This window comes from Bombus impatiens, unplaced genomic scaffold (genome assembly GCF_000188095.3).
Source record: "Bombus impatiens unplaced genomic scaffold, BIMP_2.2 scf_0317, whole genome shotgun sequence".
Lineage (NCBI taxonomy): Eukaryota > Metazoa > Arthropoda > Insecta > Hymenoptera > Apidae > Bombus > Bombus impatiens.
In genome coordinates, this window is record NT_176736.1 from 428,330 (window position 1) to 454,892 (window position 26,563).

General features: G+C 39.4%; 1 protein-coding gene across 3 annotated transcripts; it reads left to right on the forward strand.

The window, feature by feature from the left end:
* Window positions 1–26,055, forward strand: LOC100749441 (hillarin). Of its 3 annotated transcripts, none has more exons than XM_003489104.4 (12): window positions 1–696; window positions 5,243–5,692; window positions 11,591–11,855; window positions 17,873–17,989; window positions 18,556–18,728; window positions 19,962–20,205; window positions 20,918–21,144; window positions 21,408–21,629; window positions 21,723–21,872; window positions 22,266–22,455; window positions 22,951–23,208; window positions 23,442–26,055. In XM_003489104.4, the coding sequence occupies exons 2-12, from the start codon at window positions 5,349–5,351 to the stop codon at window positions 23,751–23,753; spliced, it is 2,502 nt and encodes an 833-aa protein (XP_003489152.1). In that variant the 5' UTR covers window positions 1–696; window positions 5,243–5,348; the 3' UTR covers window positions 23,754–26,055. The 3 variants fall into 3 exon arrangements, with proteins under 3 accessions (XP_003489152.1, XP_012240492.1, XP_024222987.1); XM_012385069.3 differs by having other exon boundaries at window positions 11,624–11,855; XM_024367219.2 differs by lacking the exon at window positions 1–696 and adding an exon at window positions 3,339–3,463.
* Window positions 26,056–26,563: the final 508 nt, after the last annotated feature.

Here is a 26,563-nt window from a genome sequence, read left to right on the forward strand (position 1 = left end):
AGGTGGCGATATTCAGGTTCGACCTCTCGCGTGGCCGCCTCGCTTGGTGGCGGGACCTCAATTCCAGGTGACGGACACACGAAAACCGTGCCAGAAAACGTTCGTACGCGTCGACGTGAAGGTCGAGACTATCAGCCCGGTCCTCTGTGGTGTACTCGATAATCGAGATCGAACAGCCAAAACCGGAACGTCGTTCCGAGCAGCGTCGGAGCGACTTGATCACAGTTTCCACTCTGTTAGAGATCCGTGAAGTCGGGATATCCTACCTGCCAGGTGGACTTGTTCCTGGAATTGTTCTTCTTCGTTCAATTCTTCGTTCGTTCGATGGAAGACGGTGCGCGCGCGAACACGAGGTCCTCTGATATTGGCCCTGCGGTGATCATCGGGACCTGGTGATTTCAATGCACGGTGCGGCAGCAACGAGAGAGAAGCTCGTGATATCGTGCGCGATTTTTTCGCAGTGCCTTGGTTTCTCATAGACGGAGTACGATAGAGTCAATAGAAAGTAAATCGTGGAATATAATCGATCGTCGATCGTGAGACTCTGTCATCGAATCGTCAATAAGAAGAAACTTATTAAAAGACGGGACGTATAGAGGAAGGAACGGAAAGTTTGCGAAGAGATGTTCGAGGTGGACCAGGACGATCATCGAGGATTCTTGTGGACCAAGCTAGTGGACATGAAAGCATGAGAACGTGAGTATCCACGCAGATATCGTTCTGGTGTCGGCCACGGGGAAAGAGGGAACACCGGCCTTGCTGGTTATATTCAGCTTTTTTTTCATTCCTGTTCGCTGCTCCAATTGTCTTGCCGCTAGAACGACCGGTCGAATCATGTGCCTCGTTTGATACTCGCTTCGGCGAATATTCTTCTACGAGATATTCTCGCTGATGCTTTGATTATCGGTTTCATAGGCGCACGATTTATTACGTGGCTCTTGTATTCGCGTGATACACGTGTTTGACAAATCTGATGCGCCCCGGGGGATTCTCGCGATTCTCGCCTTCTCCACGGTGCACGGTGAAATCATTCAAATCTCTGGGATGGAAAAGGACGGAGAGTGACGGAGAAGGAGGCGTGCAACGTGTACCAGGCCCCTTCGATGTGCCTGTTCAATGGAATGCCCGCTATTCACCGGTACTTTCGCGCGTTAAGTAACCAGACAAACTGTCGCAAACACAGGAACACGCCTTTTCCGTTAACCTGTTGTCTCCAAACATCGAGCAGGCTTCGAATTCAGACTCTTCGGTCCACCTCGATATAAGGTTTCTCGATTTCCTTAACGCGATACATGGAGTTACGTGGCTCGTACACGCGCTCTACGTAGCTGTGTGTATGTGCGTTTGTGGGTTTGTGTGCGTACGTGAGCGCACGCGTGTGTCATTGCATGTATACATACGTATGTGCGCGCGCTGAGCGTAAATACCTAGGAGAAGGTGGGCCAGAATGGGGACACTGGTATTCAAGCGGGCATTATCGAATGATAAACGACGCGTGGAATGCAATAAATAATTTTCACATGCTGGACGGTACCAATTTTCAACGAATCGCGATGTCACATGCTCGGGAAATCGTTTTTCTCGTTTGATTAGGTAGGAGGTTTAATTTTAGAGGATATTCATAAATCTCTGGATATTTGAGAGTTTGAAATATATTTTTTGCTAAAATAAGTTGAGATTAGATCTTGAAAATATACCTAATATAATAATAAATGGTTAATAAGTAACAACTTTACTTTATAAACACGTAAATTACGTGCTAAGCGTCTGCTGATTAATGGATAAAAGTGTATAGATAAGATTGTAACATATAAAATGTCCGTTTGAAGGCTTTAGATTCTTTACTTAGATTACGTCAAGAAGTATATTGTTCGCTTGCGGTATGATCATCTCATCTCTTTTGTTTTGTGTATCTTTCATCTGAAGTAGTGTTGGAAGTTTTTCAGTATTTCTTTTAGAATGATACAGTGAATACACACGAAATTTCTCTCTTTTAAATATAGGTTTCTAAGATACCATTGCCAATGAACATTCTAGTCGTCCTTGGTTTCTAAACTTTTTTCCAGCCGATACCGTAGCCATGAAAATAGATGAACGAGACAACAAATATGTAAAAAAGAATTTGTACGAGAAATATCTAAGAATACTATAAATTTGAAAAATGTGTAGCTTTGATACACAGTGTGTTAATAAACTGACTTTGCTGGCTTATAAAATTACATTTATTTTAATCGAAGGAAAAGCACATTTTTCGTATGATATCTACGACCAAAATGCATAAATACGTACGTCGATATTTCGTTTTACAAAATTGCGCGTTCATTGGTCACACACGCTTAACACGATGAATGAAAACCGACGAGAGATCGTAATTGGAAGTGTCGCGTTTTACGAGGACTCGTTACGATTTCCTCTTTCGACGTTGCGTAACGCGATTGAAATGCACGTGAAGTCGGCGATCTGTTCGAGCGCGACGGGGACGTTACGAATTAACGATTGTGAAAAACTAAAAAGCAAGGTAAATCCGGAAAAGACGAGCAATGTGGAAGAAATGAAACGCTGGATGCAGGTGAGATTTACGAGCGTCCTTAAACATTCACGACTACCGGGATGTCATGGGACGCAAATCGACCGAGCTCGTTACCTCGTTAAATCAGTAAATTCCACATAAACGAGGACTATTCTAGATATTTTGTTCGTAAAGATTGCGAACAAGTTATATGTGAGGATTAATAGCAAAAATTCGTGCCTCTGCAGTTAATGATTAATAGTAGATTCGGTATAACAAGTGAAAACACGATCCCGAACGTTTGACCTATACCATATGCAAATTAATTTCAAAGTTTCAGTAGATATACATCCTACACCGATTTAAAACGTGTTCGAAGATAACGTTGACAACGTTTCAACTATTTTTACGAATCCACGTTCCATCGATAAAGTTTCCAACAAGCTAGCCTCCATTGTTCAGTCGACGTATCAATCAGATATTTTCAGTGTTCACGGCCGAGTGGCACAAAGAATCGTCGTTGCACGCTAGGATAGACGCTGATAAGCCTAGAACATGTTTAATATCGACAGGATATTCGCAAAATAAAATGCTTTCCCCGACCACCGACCGTCCTACATATGCCAGTTCTCCGGAAGGAGAACTTTCCAGCGTGTCCATCTTCGTCCGCGAATTTTTGTCCTACGCTCATCAAGGAGAGACTCGCAGCGGCAGAAAAAAAGAATCAGTGCATGTCGTGGCGAGCGGAAAGCCGCGATTCGGTGATGCGTGAGACGAGCTATCCTGCGTTTATTACGGTATTGTTGTGCATGGTCGCTAACGGTATGACGTAATCGCCATTGTGGTCGCTCGCTGCGCAACGGGAGAATTCGGTCGGTGTACAGGAGGAATCGTGGAAAGAAAAGGGAAACCTCGATCGTCGTATCGTAACGCGATTACACCGGTGAAACCGAGGTAGTAATTTGGGAAACACGCTCCACGGTTCATTTAGAAAGTTTCCAGTATGATGCGTGACTTCGTTCGAAAGAAGATACATAATATGTTTCTTTACGTTCGTGTAATTTCGTGACGCAATCGTGCATTAATGTATAGAAGAAGATTGTATGTTTTTAGCATTACATTTTGTGATTTTGTGAATAGAATACTTTCGAGCGTGGTCAGTTGGTTTCATGCTCGTTTCTGGTTATTTTGGCTCAGTAGTTCTTGTCGTCACATCCATTGAGACTTTTTTTGGCACCGTTGGTTCTTTTGATTAATCTCTAATATCACTTTTTATATCGTCGTTAAAAATAAGACTCATTATTGAGCTTATAACGTGACGCAAAGAGGATACAACGTCGAACACGCAGTTTTGCCTTCACGATCATTTTCTCAGTTATATCGCAATCATAGCGTTAATTGAAAATCTAAACTCGTCATTAGAAACACGTTAAAGACTTTCTTCTATAGAAATCTCGTTAACAGAATATGATTTCTGCTCGTGGAAATACAAATTCAGAATACAATCGAAAGAATCTATCGAAATTCGAGCGGAGCTTGTTCAAACATCGTAATATATGCCAGAAAGCAATTATCGCAAGGCAGAATCAACGAAATCGTGGAAAATCACGAATTTCGTATGCAAACGAATGAAATTCGATGGAATCGTAAGTTTCTCAACGAGAATTCATTATTTCTGTCTATAAAAAGCACAGAATCTTTTTTCCACAGTAAATAATTTCCTCGAGTATCGTATCTAGAAACATACGCAAACGAACAAAATTCGATAGAGTCGCAAGTGGCTCAGTAAAAATTCGTTAATTCCATCTAGAAAAAGCCTGATAATATAAAATTATTACTTCTATCTATAAAAGCGTAATAATTTCCTCGAGCCTTTTGAAGCAATCGTAAAGATGGACATGAACGTAGAAAACGATGAACAAACAGAGTGGAATGAAAAAATGCGATTTCCACGATGTGATTGTAACACGAAATCTGTTATCTTTCGAACGAAGCGTTAACGAGGACGTACGTGTGAAAATCCCAATATGACGTTATATGTCAGACTTGTGTACCGTGAGCTCGTGAAATCTGTTGCAATTATCCGTTTGCTGGCCGCCCACTATGAAAAGTATTGGCAACGAATCGTTGCAAAAGTCGACAGGAAAGTGTCGGCGGTATTGGCCATTCTTAATAGCGCTAATGCGTTTATAGGTTTATACTTTTTAATCGCTCACGATCGAGATGCTATCGGTTCAAGTTTTCTGTTAGCTCTTTCGTTTCTTCCTATCTTGTATATTTCTGTTTTTTCTTTCTCTTTTTTAAACATCCTGCAGAAGTAATTATTGAGAGTTAAGAAACAGACGCGGTCTGATTCGTTTGCACGCGTTTTGCATCGAGGTAATTACCGCCAATTAAGGCACACGTTTTCAGCTTATGAAACATATTTTACACCTTTCTGCATTTTGTCGTGAAAACAGAAGGAAGATGCATTCTCTATTGCAAAAACAACGGTACACTTACATACATACATAGTTGCCTCATCATTTAACACAAATAAATTTTATTCTTTTTGCAAATCGACTGTGAAATCGCATGAAATCAAGCCTTGTTTTAATCCCGATTTTAATCTTCACTTTAACCTTCGCCCAAGTCTTTACCAAAATTATCATATTATAAAACATTCAATTTAATTCTCTTCGTCGTTCAATTTCGCCTAATATTTCGACTGATACGATAATTTTCACTTTCAAGGTCGTACGCGGTACGTTCCACAGCGAGGTGCAGCGCTGACTGAGGACACAGAAGAATCAACCAGGAAACGGAAGCCTAAACAACGGGATCCTGATCGAGGAAGACGATGTATCGGCCGAATTTTTACGAGAGCACGTGTTTGAGATGCGCTCAGACCGTCTACCAAGTGGACAGAGTCGGTCCACTGAAGGACTTCACGTTCTTTCACGCGGGTTGTTTCAAGTGCGCGATCTGCGGCACTAAACTGACCCTGAAGACTTACTACAACAACCAGCATACGATCAACGACAAGGAGGTGTACTGTAGCAGCCACGTTCCCAAGCCAGGTCCAGGAACCTTGGACGGATCTAGTGTAGGCATTAGGTCCGCGCTGAACGTACCGAGAAGCGGTTACGTCAATGAACAGATCAGAGCTGGTGGCGCGTCGCCGCGGGGAGTTTATCCACCTTGGTAAGGCACTCACCATCGTACCTTAACGCTAGACTGCGGACTTTTATGCAAACTTATATTTTCCAGAATATAATTAAAAAGGTAGAAACTTGGTATAAAATTGTTTTACTTAACAAGTACTATAAATTATACCTTGGGTATTTTATATATTCTTTCATATTATATGCATTCTATGTAATTGTACACTTTTAAATTGTCTACAAATGTATAGAAATCTGTAGTCTACTTGTTACTATAGCGTCTGTGGTACTATAGATTGTTTGCCGAGACTCGAAGAAAGCAGAGTTTCCCATTGTTCAATTTTACTGATTACTGTTCGAGTTTCGCTAGTTTATTCTGTATTTATTGTTGTACTCCTGTAGTAAGATTTCGAAGATTTCTAACATAATTGATAGAGTCTGTGTAAAATAAATTGTTGCTCGTAGTCATTGAAAACGGAATATTCTGTTGTAATTCGTCCACGTTTCGTGATAGTTCAATGTTTCTTATTCCATAGAGAAGTGGTCTCGAATAATTGATTTTCAACAGGCTAAATAGCGTTGCGATTTGTTAATAATGTTAAGCTTCGTGTAGATCTATCAGCGATCCTCTGGTTTGAACAGAGTGAATGGAAGCTGATAATGATTTCATGTCTTCGGGATATAGAATTTTGCGGTGGATTTGTGGAAGGAATGTGTGCTGTAGACTTGCTAAGCAGGAGGTAGTAGAGTGTGTTAATTTGGTCCACTGAGAAATTGGTCGAGCCTCGGTGAATCAATTAGCACCAGGATAGGTGTATCGACCAGGTTGAAAGTCGTTTGGTTTGATTCGTCTTAGAACTGGTCATAGGATTTTCGTTTAGCCGAAATTTTCTTCTTAAAACAAACCTATTCAGACTCGATTCTTTTTAAATTTCTAGTTTCTATGAAATACATTGTAATTTCAAACAATCAATTTGCGGTTCGTTTCTTTGTTAAAACAAATTTGTATAGACAAGAAAAATCACAGTTACTTTCTTCATGCAATCTTACATCGCTGCACCCAAGTTAGAAAACGCGAGAAACAAATTGGATGGCAATTGATCTAATCAATGCATCCCTTTTCTTATTCCCTGTTACGTTTATCGGAATATCAGTACAACACGACGATTCTTCGGTACTGTTATATGTATCTACAGCATCGCAGCAATTCTACGAGGGAAAATAGAAAGAATCTGAGAAATACTGATCGGAATTCACAACGTAACTTCGTTACTAGAATACATTGGACGCAATTTTCCTATGATCGAAGAGATCTTGATTAAATAACAGTAATCATAATAAGGAAATTAATTACACGTAATACGTGTGGTAACTATTTAGTTGCAATTGAAACGAGAGTCCGGTTATTCGCATTGATTTGTTATCCTGTTCGTGTTGTTGGTTCGTGGCCGTGTTACCGGAAACGGCTGACATACTGTGCGGTAGCATGAGGTGTCATCGATTCAGGAAAAGTGTCGTGTCGTGTGGAACGTCGCGGTAACATATAATTTTCAAGTCTAAATGTGGGAGGGACGTGACACACGCGCGTAATTAAGCCGCGGCTTCTTAAGTCGCGCTTGCCGATTCCAAGGACGTGGCCTGATCGTACGTAACCGGTATTGCTATTCCAAAGGTTACAGGTTGAATTACGCTGGGAACGTTTTACTAGCACTGCTAGTAATGATACGTTGAAAGCGATCGTTGAATTAACTTGAGCATTTCTCTCTTTCCTGTCTTTCCTTTTTTCTTCTTATCTTTCTGAATTTTTCCGAGTTTAATATTTTCGGATGATGGATAAAATATCTTCTACAAATGTAGATTATAAGAGAAAAATGCGACAAGTACAATATTTTCCTTGATTTTCTGTTCTTAAACTCGTGTGATGATCGAACAGGAGAATTTTATTATGAAAGTGAATTCAAACTGAAGATGATCTGTCAGGTCCAAAAATGGTCTTCTAAAAGTAGCTGATAAATTAGGAAATTTTGTGAAAGTCAAAAGTATAAACGGAGCAATACATATTTTGAAAATTTTGACCTATAAAATCACTGACCTATAGATGTTAAAAAACTCGTAATAAATTCACGAGTCTAAGAAGTCTCTCGCTTTTTAAGATATTAAATACCTATCTTCAATCCGACTCAATTGAATACACGTACTTGATTTTTGAAATTGAAAACTTCGTAGAAAATGAAGTTTATCGATATGGCTTTTGAAAAGCCGATTTAATCCTGTACGAACTAAAATATAATTCATATAAATGGAATTCTACTCTACTAGATTATACCCCATTTAAAAAACCACACTCGATCTATTTTCTTTTTTAAAAATCTAAATTATATTACGATTCGTACTTTTATAATATTTTACCAATTGTTTAAAAATATGTTATTTCCAAGAGATTGAGAGCGTTGCAGAAAATCGCGAATTTCTACGTACGATGCATTTAAAATTCCTTAATGAGAAAGAGAAAATCATGGTTGGGTGAGGGAGATTCGTCACGATAAAGTCGCGTTAAACCTCGTTAAAATTCCATCGTTGTCTGTCACAGTTTGGATTATTCATTCTGGTTTTCTTTTTAGTAATAGAATCATATACGATGTAGCCGTTAAACGCAAATTGCTGTACAACAGCCCTGACAGAAAATTAACGTGCACCGCTCTCCTTTACGTTTCCTGTGTTTTAATGGCTCTTGAACGATCCGCCGGAAAGTCGATCGACTCGCTTCACGTTCGGTTTCACCACTTTCCCTTCGGTGTTAAATCGAGATCGCCGTTTAAGTGGAGTATAAATGGTCGCGCGGCCTTTTGTGCTCAAACGACCCTGTTAACGGTTTGTTAACCGTGTTCCTTAACCTTGACGACGCACGATTAATGCTTTATTGCCGATTCGATTCATCTTTTACTGGTTTCGATTTCATCCCCATAAAATCGAGTTTTTTAATGATTTATAAAGAACACTAGATGTTTCAAAGAAGAAGAGAACATTTGCTTTTTACAACTATTAGTTCGTTCAGTAAATTCGTGCCGCAGTTATACTCTTTGTGATGCATTTTTCGAACGCAGAATAACAAACGACTGAGATGAATGGTCTTATATGATCAAATTTAGTACAGCGGAAGCATTTGAGAGGAGGAAATTTAATTTTTCCATCTTAACAAATTGCGAGCAAGACGAATATTCTTTGTTAGTATCTCTTGGAAAATTAACATAAATTCGATTTCTCCAAAAATTTACGTTACAACCGAAGATATTCATTCTTCTGGCGATTTCACGAAATTTTTCACGCGAGAATTGACGCGCAAATCGGTCACGTAACACGGACACTTCTCTACAAGTCTGTCGAGTCCTGAATTTTTTTACCTATAATTATTTGCCACAGAAATTTGCCACAGAAAGTTTGGTTGGCAGTCATTCCCGGGGCCTATATGCATACGTGTTAGCCGAGGCATCTGGTTCATCTTCGTTACATAACGTATCGCCACATTGGCCTTAATCCCGACCAGGTCTTGAACAAAGTGTGAAACCGCGATTGTGCGCGCGAGAAGCACACTTGCTCTCCGGCCGGAATGTCAATGGCTGACCCGATTTCCTTGAAATAACGAGCTCGCCTCCGAGAGATTCATGCGGACGCGATCGACCAGACGATCCTGCGTTCATTTTTCGGTCGATCCGGAAAACAAGCGAAATATCTCGTTGCGCGTTAAAATATAAGTGAAATTGCTTTCGATAATTAGACCGAATAATTATACACGTGTACTGCAACAAAACTTTCGTGTAACAGTCTTCGTGATATAGTACAATACCAAATTGAAGCATTAAGTTAAACGCTAAAATGTCCAGCCAGTCGATTTTAATCTATGTTAATCAAGAAGCAGTAGTAATTGGAAGTGAAATACAGTTCTCATTAGCTAGATCAGAATCAGCAAGATTTTACTGCATAATACATCATGTACCTCACAAATAAGTATAAAACGGTAAAATCTATTCGATTTGGCTTAATTACAAGAAGAAGGAGCGTGTTGTGCCTAAATTAAACGATAGTTCGTTTGGACTAATTCTTTTTCCCAATTACACCCTGCAGGCTATAAAATCGATCAGAGAAAGACCTGTTGCAACGTTCAGGAAGTACCTCAAGGTTCCAAAAGGACCAGTACAACCTCCAATAAACGTACTAGTATAGAAACGTTACGTAAAGGTCGATGGGTTGTGAGAATGTCTGAATTTAATCGTTTGAACCTCTCGAGTATCGAATGCATCTGTTTCCTGAAAATTCTAAAGCCGTCAATTTATACAAGATATATACTGTGCCTGGAGAAAATGTGATATTCGATACAAATTGAAAGTTTCCCCCTGGTTTTATTAGTTAGACGTGACAAGTATTCCACTTGCGATATTTTATGTCTGTTTGTATATGATATACACCCTGAATATTTTTCGGAGATTTCTATAAATATCTGCAAGTGTTTTAATACATATGGCTTGGATATGGATAATCTTCTCAAGCTTACGAAAGTATTTAACTCTTATTATACATTTAAGATGGCTATTCATGTTGTACAGTAATCTTTTTATTAAATATACATATGTTTACAATGAACATCTTGTAATCTGTATGTACGTTCTCAGATTGGTTTTATATTTGACCAATATAATTACGACAGTCGTGTCTCATTACGATGTTAATGAAATTTCAAAATTTTGTATTGTAACATACGATAACGAATAATATGAACACAAAAGTCCTACGATAAGCCATTCAAATGCTTTCGTGATCCGGTGTATATCGTTTTCACCATTGAACAAACCCGCGAGAAGTATGCGTACACACATGGGTTAACGCGTGTGCAGTGGAAGAATTTCTTGTAGCTGCGTTTCGCGAGTTCTCTGCCTCCGGCTGACATAAGGAGCGCGCGCGTGTACACGACAAAGACAGAATGTCTGAATACAGAGAGAGAAGAAGAAGGAGAAGAAGAAGAAGAAGCAGCGGCTTCAGCCGCAAGTGAATGAACCCCGGAGGAGAGAACGAGCGAGAGAAGGTGTAACACATTCATTTAACCAGAGACTTTCTGGTTTCTCATAAGCGATGCGGTGCTCGTGCGCGAGACGGCTGTTGTCAGGATTTTTCCTAAGTCGAGCCAATGAATCAGGCTCGTCGGCTCAGGCCCGTGTGGTAATTAGTTCTAGGATGCTTGTTGGAACGCGGCTGAATCGTTGATGAGCTCCGCGCGAAGCAGACTTGCACGTAGGAAAACGTTTCGAAGGCCCCGTTAAAAAGGCTGACCTAGTTCTTCGATGCGCGGAATCATTGAATTTGCATGCTAAATGCCGGAAGCTGCGGCAAATGTTGCACGAGTCAGGATCACGGTTACCAGGAATTTCTTTTCTCTCGGTTCTCTTGTCGTTAAATGAAGCTCGAATCGAGTCGGTGCAGCGATTTAGCTTTGGTGTATTTCTTAGTCTTTTTCGTCTCGATCACACAAAGGGAAATCACACCGACAGGCGATACGGTCGAATTATTTTTCGCTTCGAATGATCAAATTTTACGTTCATCATATTTTTCCTAGTATTTTTATTTTGACCATGTGAGGGAAAATTGCTTTGGAAAATGACACGACTGGCACACGCTTGTTACGGTATTTTTATCATTGTCCATTTGAATTTCACCAAGAAATATCGAGTGAAAAAGGCGATATCGCTCGCTTTTGCTACGTTGCTACTTATGGTGCTATTTGATTTATTCGAAAGAAGATCACATCGTATAATAACATTACCTAACTAAATTTTCCATCCATCGTACATTTTGATTTTTTGAAAGAAAGATGACATTCTATAGGAGGCAACGACGATGACGACGATCCCTAGTCCCCCTGAAGACCCGTTGCATAATTTTGTTGCAGTTACGATAATGTAGACTCGCCTAATTGTGCCAGGCACCTAAACGGACATGGTTCACCGCCGGCCACGAATTCGTCCCAGCGTGATCTTCATGGGAACGCCGGCGGAGGAACGTCCTCGCCGTACAACCACAATTATTCCGGCGACGGGAGCTACCAGTACGGGAGATTCGACGCGAGCGCGCTTCACATCGCCCATGCCCTTAAGCAGACGGAGCTTCAGAAGGGCTACAGCAAGGCACGCGAGAAGCCCATCGATTATTATCTGGTGAGTCATTCGCATAGTCCGGTGAAATCATTCGTCACGGTCACCGCCATATTAGGAGCGGGTTACCTCTATTCCAACACCGATCTGCCGCGTAATTACGCGAGGTATCGAGCTTAATTACCACTACGCGGACCATCGTTTTATCAAAATATTATTACGGCGGAGCCCTCGATTAATTCAGCTTCGATTATCCGCGGTTTGATTAATCCGAATCTTGGTTACTCGCGTTTTGCTTATTTGATATAGAAGCTATATATACCGTCTACCATAAGTATTCGAATAGCTATTGGTTTTTGGATTTTGAACTTTTAAGATGATGAGATATTTTGATATTGGCTTTTCGGGATGAACAATCGTGTTGCGATTTTGCATTTGCACTTTGTATTTGCATTTTGGACCAAAAAAGTCAATATCAAGATACTTGCTGGTATTTAACGTAAATTGGATGGTTCTCTCTGACTTTAGTTTCTACTTATTTTATTATAAACCTGTTTTTTAAACTGTATCGTACGCGCTTTGTAACGCAAAATATTAAATAAAGTAAAATCTGTTACAATCGCTGAATAAGTGTAATCGGTAAGTAGACTAATGTGTGTGTGCTAATGCTTATGATCGACGGTATAAGGCATCGTTATTTTTTCCTGAAGCACTCGTAATAGTTTTTGTTACATATATATTATATGATGGATCGCAATAAACAAAGAGTACGTTAAACTAAAGACGAGGATAGTTGGAATATTTATTTCAAAAATATCTGGAGCAAGTTGCTTCAGGACTGCGTTAATTACGTTTCTTGATTAATATAACTTCTTAACGATGACCTGATTACGAGAGTTCGCGTTGAAGTATAGAAAATCAGATTTGAATTTCACGCTTTTCTGGATATTTAGGCAGAATTACTTTTCGCCAGTCGAGTCGATAGTAATAAATAACGACTCTTACATCTGCCAGATTGAACTGTCTTGTTAATCGCTTAGCAAACCTCTGAGAAATAACGCGCCAAAGCTTCTTCCACTCATTGTAGAAATTATAAACGTACGTATTTCAAGCATCAATCAATCGCTCTTCGAGCAACATGGCGCGATATCCGGTTTCTGAGAGCCATAGGACGCTGCAGAACAAAATCTGGTATTTCGCTTGTGCTCAGCGGCGCGTGAAGATACTAGGAAGAGTGGAATATATACGATAACCAAGTTCGTTGATTAGTTGGAGCGAGAAATACGCGTTGACAGAAGGTAGACGCGTTTTAATGGAAAATGGTCGGAAGCCCGAATTTCCGATCGCGATGGAATGCGGGCCGGGTACCGGGATTCCATGCCAGCAGCCGTGACTTTCATGCGCGAATCGCTTGACAAGCGAGGAATGTGTACCGCCGCGAAGACGGACCCTACATGAAAATGAGATTGCCGGCTTGCTTTTCCCATCGGTGTCGGCGTAGAAGAAGAAGGCCGAGCCGCTAGTCGCTCCACTATCGGCGCGTTTTCTCTCAATCCGCTTTCGCGTGTACATTCAGCAAAACGCCTCCCGCCGGCTACGGCTGTTATTTATAGTATTTCGTGAATGTCAGCCTACCTGCGTGCACACTCTTACGAAACGAAAGTAGCGTGGGCAACGAGCAGGGTCGTGCACCGTGTCTACGCTTCGTTTCCTTCTGCGTCCCGTTGACGAGAAATCGAAAGATATGAACGTCCTTCGACGTAGTTATTAAGTTCGTTGATCGGAGAATTTTTTTTATTAATTCTATTAAATGTATATTAATTATTGATTTACTGGTTCATTTAGGAAGCTTGTGAGAAAATCAACAAGTTTTCGTAGAACTAACGTTTTGTAGAGTAACACGTGCACCATTTTGTGCAATGACTTATTCTTATTATATTTTCATAATATTTTTACATCGACAACTTTGCGAATCTCTTCCATAGAAACTTTCGTACAAAGTCTCGTGACATTTGAAACTTACAGTTAATCGAATATTGGCGAATCTTCAAAGACGTTTCCTTAAAAATGAAGCCTTATACGCGAAGGTTTTATTCTATACTTTGTAATTTTGCATAAAAAACTACCATCTTCTTGCTTATATCAGGATCACAGAAACATTCTGTATACATATTATTACTAGCCATTTTCATCATACCGCAATAATTACAATTGTCAGTATCTAGAAAAATATTAGAAAATTATAGAAAGGAGACGAAACTGTCTCCGGAGTTTCTTTCATCGCCTGATTTTTTCGATCGTTTACGCTTCACGCTCGTTGCAATGGTAGCGGTTTCTTACGATCGGACGATCAACTTCGAAATTGTCCGTTCGAACGCCTCGTGAATCGTCAAACACTGGTGATCTGACGATGATCATGGTTCTGCGAATCGTAGAAACCCAACATGGGTTTCCGTCTTATTGTCTATAGGTTGGGTAAAGAGAACGATCGTGGAAAGTTTACGAGAGGTCGATAATTGGGAAGCCGCGTGGGCAAACCGATCTCGGGCGTGCCCGTCATCCTCTCGAACGTAGAAAGTATGATTCGTTTTAGCTAACGGTCCCGTCGAACGCGCTGCTGGTTATTATCGGTTGCAATAAAATAGAGATCGTTCTGTGTATCGAACTGTTAGAAGAGATTCACGCGATCTCCAGCCTGATATCGATATTGAAATAAAAAAAAAGAACAGTTGGATTTTATGGATTTATCAGAGCGGAATGAATTTTCACGTATGGCTACTGCGAATGGTCCTTGAATAGTACGATGCTTCAACCAAATACGAGTGTGGTAATTCAGTGAAAAATTGTAATACTCCAAAGCGTATCAAATTGTACAACTTGTAAACCTGTAATAAATCGAGCTAAACAATTCTAGCTCAATTAATATATTTGTTATGATATCTTGAATAAGACGGTACTAGAATGAAATATGAATGTGGTAATTCAATAAAAAATTGTAATACATGCTTTATATTTAAAAACATACTAAATTCTATGCTTGGAATAAATTGAATTAGACGCGATCAATTAATACATTTATTATAACATCTTGAATAACACGATACTTGAATCAAATATGAATGTGGTAATTCAGTGAACAATTGGAATATTTTGAAATATACTAAATTATACAACTTCCGAGTCTAGAATAAATCGAATAAAGCGGGACTAATTAACATATTCATTATAATATCTTGAATCAAAGTCAATAGTAGTTTTACGATACGATACGCGTGCGATGCAAATTAAGAGTAGAACTATCGTGCTATTGTTTTATCTCCTATAAGCGCGTCCCTCAGTCAAGGTTTCACGCGACGCGGCGACTCAACTTTCTTCACCTGCTTCCGTGACATCCAAGAACAATAACGACGAACGTCCTCGTGAACATTAACCGAACTGTTGCCACGGAAGAACGCGTTTCCCTTGTATCTTCTTTCCATGACAGCGTGCACACGCGAAGGAAAGCTCGCGCACGGACCCAGAATCGCTTCCGCTTGCGGTACTCGCTTACCACGGCTGACAGTTAATTAGAGAATCGTTCCGCGGCCACGGAAGAAGTCGTATACAGGAGAAGAAAGAGCAAATGAGGGGCGGAGAGGGCCACCGTGTGCGTATCCTGTTTTAAAGAGCGATTGTGGTTCACCTCTCACGCGCCTTCGCCAACAAACGACCCACGGATGTTAATTGGAATCGCTGTTGCGGTCAATGCTGTGTGCCACAGTCTATCGGTTTTATTCTTACTTTCTTCTCGCTCCTTTTTCGGCCAGACTAGCGGATTGAACGACAGATTGGCGCAAATGGACTGATCTCGCGTCTCGGACATTGACGTACGATTATTGTGTAACGATGGAATTAAATTATTCATAACGTTTTGCTATTAATTTAGTTTTCTATTATCGTAGACATTTTTGTGGATGTTCGTAAAGGATGTTTCTGTTATATACATGTGATAACCATAAGAATGAGATTCTAAAATTGTACTACCAAGATCGAGCTGTTCTTTGAGTTTGAAATTATATATTTGTCTTTGTTGGTGTTTGAAAAATTTTAGGAGAATTGTCTATCGGTGTTCAAAATATTCGGATGATCTGAGAATTCTCTAATAAATTTTATACGAATTTTTTCGTTCGAGGAAAAATTAATTAGGTAGAGTATCCGAACTACACGAAGCTGACAATCTTGCGGAGCTCTGTTTGAATTTAATCACAGACCGATACAAATCTTCTGTTTACGAACGACGGGATTAGCAAGATGGAATTGAATAGACAGCATACGCTTTTTATCTGTATCGCTTTTTATCAATACGCGCGAAGAACCAGAGTCTTATTGAACGTGACAATTTTTAGTAAAATCGACTTTAGCAAAAACGTATTCACGGATCAAACACGTCTGTCCGTTCGAGGGAAAAGCAAACAGCAGTTGGAAGGTTCGTGACGGAATCTTGGTCACGAACCAGTCACGAAAACAGGCATCAAAAAGAATCATATTTCTTTAACGGCGCTAGCAAACAGATCGATCGAATTAATCCTATTAACGTGATTTCTTATTTGATTCTATTTTATTACATCCAAAGAGAACAAGATCTTTATTAAATCTTTTAGTTAGCACACTAAATAAAATGAAAATCGCGATATAGTTCAACATCCACAAACTTCGAAATGAAAGATTCTATCGAACGTAAAATATGAAACGATAGCAAACGACGAAGACGGTTCTTGGCTATTACAAGAAGTGTTTCTCCAAACAGAAAACAGAGAACTCTATGGTATGGAATGCTGGTTAACCAGTCAGTTGTAGTAAAGTAGTCACAGGAAAGTGCTTCTTCAATGACGCGAGTAAACAGATGGTCCGAATTAATTCTATTAGCGCGCTTTCTCATCGTTTCGTCGATAATTTTTACCGATCCACTCGAGTGCAAACGACAAGATTAACAGAACAAGTAACATACTATGACCATCGATTTGAAAATAGCAACCTCTCGGTCGTTACAAGAAATTGTTGTCCCTTTTTTTTTCTGGGAACAGCCTAATTGCATCTGTCGCCGCGAGAGGCTGAGGCTCGTCTAAGCAATTTCAGCAAGCACAACCGCAACATTCCTTACTGTACAGAGCGATTCGACCATAGAGATAGAATCTTACGGTTGTATTTTGTATCTCTGTGGTTTTTTATGCAAATAATTTCCTGTTAATTCGCTATAAATATTCAAAAAGATTTTATCTTACTTGCGTTATCTACGTTGCAATCTTTTCAATTTTTGTTTGAATTAATTTTACGCGATCCTTACAGGCTGTTCTAGTTTCTTCCCGATATGTCTTAATACTTTTCATGTTTCAATATATGACGCATCTATAAATTTTCAAATATCTCCGTCGAATCGTTTCATACAACTCTTAAAAACTCTAAGCGTAAAAAAAAAACATCAGTCTATGTCAGTGCTCTCTAACATTGTCCTTATTTGCGGTTATTTCACGCAATAACGTGCGCTGCTATGACGTAACTGTAGCGTGGGCATCTGAGTTTGTACGCGCGACCGACTTGCGCAGGAAATTGCTTGCGTAACGCTATACCAAATCTGAAGAAACCCTTTTTCAAACTGAGTGTCTATCTGTGTTCCATCGGTTACTTTGTAAACGGAGAACGAATCCACTAATGCTCCATCGGTACTCGTTTCTCTTTCCCTACGAACGCTTCGATTTGTCGAACGATTCTGGAGCGCGCATCTTGTTTCCAGCCAAAAGGAAAGCAGAAACGCGGCGTGAAAGTAAAGCCGACAAAAACTGGACGACCGTCGCTGGGACGTTTAGGTGCGGCCTCCGCTTTTTGATAGACGAAGAAGATACCTCGGTTTAATTGCGAGCCATCCCTGGTGAAACTCGTTCGAGTTTCTGCTGAACGCGATTCCCGAAACCGATCCAACGAGTTCCTTTAAATTTCCCGCGCGGCAGACGAGGAGGATATGCAAAAAAATTCCGGCCTTCTTTTTCTTTCATAATTAAGAGAAAGGCCCTTGATGACCCTTTTTTTTTTGTTGCAATTATCAGGATCGAGATGAGCAGACGCGACTCGAGATGAAACATCGCAAGGAGGAGGATGACCTCTATCGGAAATTCGCTCACCATCGTGAGGAGGAAGACAGACGAATTCGAGAGGAATTTAGGGTACGTGCTTCTTTCATCTTGAACCGAATTTAATTCTATCATATTACACGTATATACAGTTCTGTTAATACTGTATTTGTGAACTAGATGGTGCAATCATGGAAATGAATAAAAACGGAGTTAATAGTTGGTATTAGAAAAACGTGAGAACATTATACAGGATGTTACAGTTAAATAGGTCACCTAAATATTTCTTTCATAAAATTAAAGTGAAAGTATCTCTTAAACTGATCATTTTCAGACCCAGGTATCTTAATATTTTTGTCTAAAAAATAAAAGAAGACGCACCGATTGTTGTATAAAAAAAAAAAAGAAAATAGAGTTATTCGTTTATATATCGTTATAATTCGTTTAAAAGAATATAGGTGATCTTGAAATCTTGAGAAAAAATTGAGAGCCCCTTCTTGGGTTGAAATTAAATTTGAAGCATGAAAAGTTTGCAACAGGGTTAATTAATATATTCCAATTTAAATTCCAAGTACCTGGAGAAGAAAATCGTTTTGGGAATATCTGGATCAATATCGAGCAAGCTCTGTGATTAAAAATCGTGTTTCTTAATTGAATAGGACGAATGGGAGAAGGAACTGGAGGAACTATCGGCCAGATGGGAACGCGAAAAAGGTGGAAGAGCCCGAGCCCAGCAATTTCAACAAGAGAAGGAGGACTTGGAGAAGAACATGACTCTTCGTAGGGACAAGAAAAAGGAAAGTCTCACGCGCAAAATGCTGGAGCACGAACGGTACTTATTACCTAATTAAGCTGATTCCATTGCACGCTGCTCTGATCACGTTCATTATGAAATGCAAGAAAGGCAAGCAACACTCTTGGGCTAGCTGACCCACGATTAACCCTTTGATTTGACGATTGTTAACTTCTCTGCGGGAAAACTATCCATTTTCACCTACGAAACTTAGTGTCAGAGACTAAAACAACACAGTCTTTCCTGGTAGTGTAGCGAGTATTTTTTACACAATGGGATTTACATTGTAGAAAGTGGATTGGAGCGTTAGAAAGAAAATCGAGTGAGATTTTTCTTCGTTAGTACTACATTGTTATATCCACGTTCTATATAATTTTGCATTTCTTCTAAGAAAATGTTGCTTTTTGTTTACACAGCAGCAGTCGAGTTCACTAAACATTGAACAATTTTACAAGAACTTCTCCTTTCTCTTTCTCAGTATTTCACGAATGAAGTACGATCGTTCTACTTGCTAATTAACAAATTCCTTCCTGGTTTATTGTATCTATCGATGATTAAGTTTCACTCACGTAATCTAAAAATTCAGTTAAGTTCTATGGGATTCATTTGGAAAAAGAAGTTAACATTCAATAGGCACAGTTAAATGTCGTTTCGTATAAAAAAAATTTATTTTTAAAAGTACAGAAAGTGATTTCCATTCGAATCCGTAGACAAGGTATCTCGTATGTTAATGGAAAAAATATGCGAGATACTCACCTGAAACGTCGTATGAATTACTACGTAAGACATCTCGTCTACGTATGCACATATTAAAAAAAACATCCGTGAGTTTAATAAACTTTTCTCGAGTTGTACGAAAAAATAGATACATATTCATGAGCCGGGGATCAAGCGCATCCTACGCAGGAATCATAAAATACAGAGATTTTAGCAAGAAAATATTCCCCCTCGAGAAATATGAAACAGCAAAAAAGAAAAAAAAGAAAGAAAAAAGAAAAAGACAGATCAGAAGTCGAAACGTTCTTCTTCAAATCAAGCGAATTTTACACGAACATCGTCTCATATGCATATTAAAATGAAAATAAAAGAGATTCATCATTTTAACCACATAACCAATCTACATCTTCGCCACATACGCGTATCAACTAAATTTGGATCTGAAGATATTAAAACCAGAATGAAGTTCCAGCCTTTGCATTAGCATTTCGAGAATTGGTTCTTCGCGATTCGCTGATGAACCGCGAATTCTCGTAACTCCTGATCAATTTTCAGGGCGGCGACCGCAGCATTGGTGGAAAAACAGAGCTCGGAGATGTTGGAGCTGATCAATGAGGCAAGAAGCGAGTATATGCGGCAGGAGAGCTTGTATCTCGACGAAGGGGACGGTTATGCCCAGGAAGCACCGCCTTTGCCTTATCCATCGCGTGCTCCACCCCCACAACCCCCTGCCCTCGCAAAGTATCACATCTACAATGATCCTCTGGAGTTTGCTGACATGGATCAGATAGCTATTTCGGTAAGCCCCCGTCGTAGTGCCAACCCCCTTTAACACCGTCATCCCCTTGTAAATGTAACGTCGAGGAAGAGTCGAAAGGGGGTGTGTTACACCCGTGGAATTTTAAACGGACGGCTTGGAATCGGTGCGGACCGATATTTTCATATATTCGAGACGGCCTCGCTTTTATCCGGTCTCCGTCTATACACGAAGACCTCGCGTAATCGATTTACGACCTTTCTTTCATTCGAAGGATAGCGAGGAAACGGTTGATCGCCTATGACAACGGTGTCGTGTCGAGGCTATTCGTTATGATACCATTGAACGGTACGGTACCATTAGTGGAATGGAAGGGTGAAAGAGGTATTGTGCTAGTTCTCGTGAATGTTTAAGTTATACGGAGTCGGTGGAAATTGGGTGATGAGTAGAATGTGAATGTTTCTATGAATTTATATTTTTATGGATAGAACTGAAAAGGAATCACGGGCTCGAAAATACCTTTCTTAACTTTGTTCGCGAACTTAGCATTCGGAACTTAACTTTGTTAGCGATTTTATTAAAATTCTGTTACATTAGGAAACTATTTAGGCAAAAGCTTATTAAAATAATAGAAATTGTTATTTGGAATTAATAATAGTAATAATTCAATTTAACATGATTTTATGTGTCTTAACATTGCTGAGTCCATCGTTATTATTTTATGTTCTTTTTTTTTGTTCTTTTAATAAATCAGGTAGCTCAAGAAGATCAGAAAACATTCACGGATCTGGTACGGCAGTTGGTGAGCAGATGCGGATCAGATATAGAAAAAGCTAGGACGATATTCCGATGGATCACCGTGAAGAATCTAAACACCATGCAGTTCGACGAGAATCTGCGCGGGGACACGCCTATGGGCTTGCTGAGAGGCATAAAGCACGGGACTGAAAGTTACCACGTTCTGTTCAAACGACTATGCAGGTAAACGCAACTAATTTAACACCTCGATGATCTTTCTCACGACACGCCCAAAATAATAATTCACCCGTAAGACTGGTTCCATGTTTCAAAATTATACGAATGGAAACAATAATGATAGACTAGCGTTTCAAACGGACCGGAAGTTTCACACATTGATCGAACGTATTAAATACAATTACGATCTCCATTATTTCGATCAATCGTATATTTTAGATTTGGTGTTCTGTTTTTCGTGACTCACTTTGAATATCATATTCTTACAGTTACGCTGGATTGCACTGTGTGGTTATAAAGGGTTACAGCAAGTCGGCTGGTTATCAGCCAGGCGTTTGCTTCGAGGACAACCGATTCCGGAATAGCTGGAACGCAGTTTACGTTGCTGGTGCGTGGAGATTCGTTCAATGCAATTGGGGGGCACGACATCTGGTCAATGCCAAAGAAGTTCCTCGTCCTGGTCAACCAAAAGCTAAGAACGATAGTTTGAGGTATTTCCCTGAAACCTACCTTCTATTTCGAACATTTGACATGACACAGTTTTTTTCAATTATTCAACCTGTTCAACTCTTCGTTCTTCGCAGATACGAATACGACGATCATTATTTCCTGACAGACCCGCGAGAGTTCATCTACGAGTTCTTCCCCCTTCAAGAGGAGTGGCAATTGCTCAAACAACCGATTTCGCTCAAAGATTTCGAAGAGCTGCCTTTCGTGCGTTCATTGTTCTTCAGGTAATGCAACTCCTTCGCCAAATACTCGTTAAAAAACTAAATTCCTTAACTTTCTCGCTTAACAAAGTTGCGTACCCAACCATTTCATTAAAACTATTCATAGCATACATTATCGATCATAAGTATTTGAACACTTGCGGATATTTAGTACGAATCGCGTGCTATTCGTTGCTTTTATTTTTTAATTTTTTGTAATGAGTAAATCTATCAATTCATTCGCATTATGTTTTGACGCGAATACATTAACGAACTTAGAAGAGACTTATAATAGGGAAATTAAAATTTACTAGAATCTTCAATAAATGTAACGAGTAGGTGTCCTATATAATACTTATGGTCGACTGTGTACACAGAAAAAAAAGAATTTACTCACGTTTTATGTAAATTCGACAGGTACGGCCTCTACTTTCCGGATACGAACACGAATGCCGTTATGTACACGGATTCTACGGGCGCCGCGACCGTCAGGATAGCGATGCCGGCTCATATGCAGTCGTCCCTCATCTTTCACTATAATCTCAAGTTCTACGACAACGATGGCGACGGATACGACGGCGTGTCATTGAAACGTTTCGTCATGCAGGTAACTGGAGATACTTTTGCCGCAAAATGGCTACGGAGAGCGACATCTTTTCGCGGTTTTACGGGCTAATTATCCGCTAGCCGCATTCGTATAAACTAATTAAGGAAGTGTCATTAAAGGAAGAGACCCTTAATAGGAGTTTAAGAATCGTTTGCTAATGAATTACTCGCCAAGTGAAATTAATTGGCCGACAGAAATTCGCAAAAGGCTCGTAGTTAGGTGGGTTCTGGTCTGTTTAAACATCGGCATTTCCCATGTTTATGACGATATTAGCGTTTTCCAATATTGATTTTCAATGTGGCCTTAACGAGCTGTTTGGACAGTCCACGTAATTAGTCAAATTTTAACGACACTACATATCAGAGTACTATTTACGTTTGTACAGTGTTATGTATGGATGATACGAGCTTTAAAATTAACTGTACGATTTTTCGAAGAACTTTTACCGTTAGGATATTACATATTAAGATTTTATTCGGAAATTTGTGTTCGTAGTCTGTCGTTGGGAATATCGTTGCGTTTCGTGTGCACGCGCCCTGTTCAGGAGCTTTTCTCCTGGATATTTTTGCCAACGCGGTGACACCCAAGGAATACTTAACCGGAGAGCCGATGAAGTTCAAGAGCGTGTGCAAATTCAAAATTGCATGCGAAGAATTGCAAACAGTGATGGTACCATTGCCAGACTGCGCGAGTGGCGAATGGGGTCCAACCAAAGCCACGAGACTGTTTGGTCTCATACCAATAACTCATCAGGTACACAAATAAGACATTTTTAACTAACAATAATTAAATTTTATGCAGTCACAAGCTTCCAAGGTTGAAAAATATAACTCGAGACACTTTTACGAAAGAATTCCAGTTTTACTGAGAGTTTTATCATGTCAATTTGGAATTGCCAATTTCAAGATTTAAGGTGCTTCTACAAGATATATATCGCTCTAACAAAAGCTATATTTTTATAACCACTTTTTTGTTTTTATAATCAGGAGGCCTTAGTGTTCGCTGGTCGCGAGTTGGAGATCCAATTCCGAATGTCGCGACCGCTGACCGACTTCATGGCGACGTTGCATAAAAACGGAATCGAGGAAAAACGACTCTCCAAATACGTAACGCACTCGATCGCTGACGACGACGTGGTGACTTTCTCGATCAGCTTTCCCGAGGAGGGTCAGTACGGTTTGGATATTTACACCAGGGAATCGACGAGTCCCACGAATGTTCCCCACGACATCACCGGTGAAAAGCACCTGCTCACGCATTGCTGCAAGTATCTGATTAATTCCAGCAAGAGGAACTAGCAACGTCGACTACGATTTCGTATTTTTATGCATATAGTATATATACAATATAACGATTTCGCTGGATCGATTCGATACATGGATACGAAGAAATACATCGCGTGTATAAATTGGTACATGTGATGAGACTAGACTAAAGGTGCTGCAAGTTCTTTTATCATCGTGTTCTTCTCTATTTCCTTTATTTCTATGGATACATTCCTTCTTAACTACGAATTTGAGGAACTTCGAGTGACGTGTAAGAACTAATCTACGGGATTAGCCTTTACTTGCCAGTAAACTATTGATTAAAGAGTCAACTAAAGAGTCGATCAAGGTGACGATTATGCAAGATGATTTTCACGATGATAGCCAAGAAAACAAAGGGGGAAGGTGATTTTCGAACAACTGGTTCTTGAAACTTTGGCACGAGGAACTTTGAAAAATGTCACCGAATGCGAGAACGATTCCGATCTGACGCGCTACCTCCACGTTCTTCGTAGTTTGTAATAACGATTATTATCTTATTTGAGATGTGTTTGAGGATATAATCATTAGATTGTGGATATTTATGCAATGTTCATGTTTTTATAAACACGACTGTAAGACATGAGAACGTAGGAGAAATTCGTTTCACCTATTAAACATTATAACGAGTAATTGCATTTTCGATATTTGATATATTTTTGCATATTACGTGCATTCTATACATTTTTGTATCTTAAAATGTTCCACAAACGCATAAAAATCTGCAGTCTAGTAATCTTAGTCGAAGGATAAGTTGTGTTTAATAGGGTCCTTATTTAAAATTTGCCGATTCTTTTGCGCGGCGATCATCGTGTCGTCCGTGTTTCAGCGAGAAAGTTGGCAATTATAAGTTAACCAGCTCTGGAGATCGACCATCGCGCTCCGACCGCATTAATCAAACTTTCTCGCCTCGACTCGAAGCATTAATCCCAATTATCTCGGTCCGCTTTAACTCAATGTCGAGAATCGCGTTTCGTTTTTACGCGTTCGAGATATTTGGACAGAATGGAACGAGACTTCGTTACGCGAGGTGCTTTTATGTATATGGATTATGCACACGACCACTGATTTTTCGATCGGTCGATAAAAACGAGCAAAATTATCGATCGAGATAAACGATCTATGAAAATAAAATCGGCGAGGAATGGTTCGTTTTCAAGAAAGCGCATGCTTTGTTCTTCTAAGTTCTTCGTATTCTAACGATGGTATATATAAAGCATTCCATTTTTCCTTGTTGCGAACGACCATAACCGCAAAATTGTTACACGAAGCGGAATAATTACAGTGGAAGCTTTTTATCTGGATAAGTCGGGGTAAGAATAAGTTGTAAGACAGTTGGGATAATCGAGTATTTTTGATAATAGTTTATTAGCTACTGCCTTCAACTTTCCATAAATTCGAAATAATAAAGTATAAAATAAATACGAATAACAAAATATATAGGAGCAGAGCTCTTTTTTAACCTCCTCAATTGTGCAAAAGGACCTGACGTTCCAGAAAACTAAAGTTAATGTGAAAGCTACGTTCCATTTTTGATATAGGGACTTTTTTCTAAATACAAGTAAATGATTGCATATATTCGATATAAGAATACGGGTTCATATAATTAGAGCTAAGTCGAGCATAAGTAAGCTCGACCTCGTATTAATTCGAATAATAGAAGCTTAGATATAAGTTCGTATATCTAAAGCTGAGTATTAACTTGTTCGTATAAACGAGGTTCTACTGTATTTCGTTTGTCTCTAGGACACCATAAGGATATACGACATTCCATTTCAGTAATTATGTATCTAGGTTCGTTCAGAGATATTTTGAAATCACGAAATTTTGCGGCTACGGTGGTTTCCGAAGTTCAGGTGCTATATGTTATTCTGTCAGGATTAGCTGCACGATTCTAGTTATTCTCGTACGCGAGAAGAGCGAAAGCGTTGAACTTTTCAAGCGGAAAGTTTTCAGCGGTAAAAGCTATATAATTGTTCATTTTTGTAATATGAATATCTTTTATCTTCCCCTCTCTCCCCCCTCCCTCCTTCCCTCCCTCTCTCCCCCTCTGTCTCTCTGTCTCTCTCTCTTGTCTTTGTTGTTATTTCGAAGTTATAACAACGCTTATGCAAAGAAAGTTCTCCGCGATTCCTATTACCGGTGGAATAAAGTATAACTCGAGCTTAATATCCTCTTTCTCATTGTTTCATTCTAACGAGCATGTAAATTAATTTTTATACATATTACAGATACGTAATAAAGACTCGTGTTCTTGTAAAGAAAAAGGAAGTAATAAAATCTAATTTTGTGGAAACTTGGCGATATCCAGTTCATGCAGCACAAGATAAACTTGTAATTATTTTCTTTATTCAATTATATTTGTCATTAATGTTCTAATTAATTTAAATAATTAACTTATGTATGTACAGTAGCATATGAAAGCATTCTTGTAGGAACCTTTTATGAATATATTATGTGAGTTGTGCAAAACATTTTGAAATGTTAGTAACACCATAGTAAGACTTGACTCTTATGGTCGTATCAGTAAAATTTGAAACGAATCTGAATATGTATATGGAAATTGCAGAATATTTGCTATAATCATATATTCAGTCAGAAATAGAAGTATACAACATGAATATTGGTTTCAAATATATGTATGTATATAATTAATACTACAGACATTTTTAAAAGCTTCCTGCGGTAAATGTTGAAATACTTTTAAAAGTCACTATATGTGCGTATATGTGTAGTTACCTTTTTAAAATGGTGTCCGTGTCCCGCTTCATTCCCGCCAAGAACTTCATCAGTCCTCCTGCAGA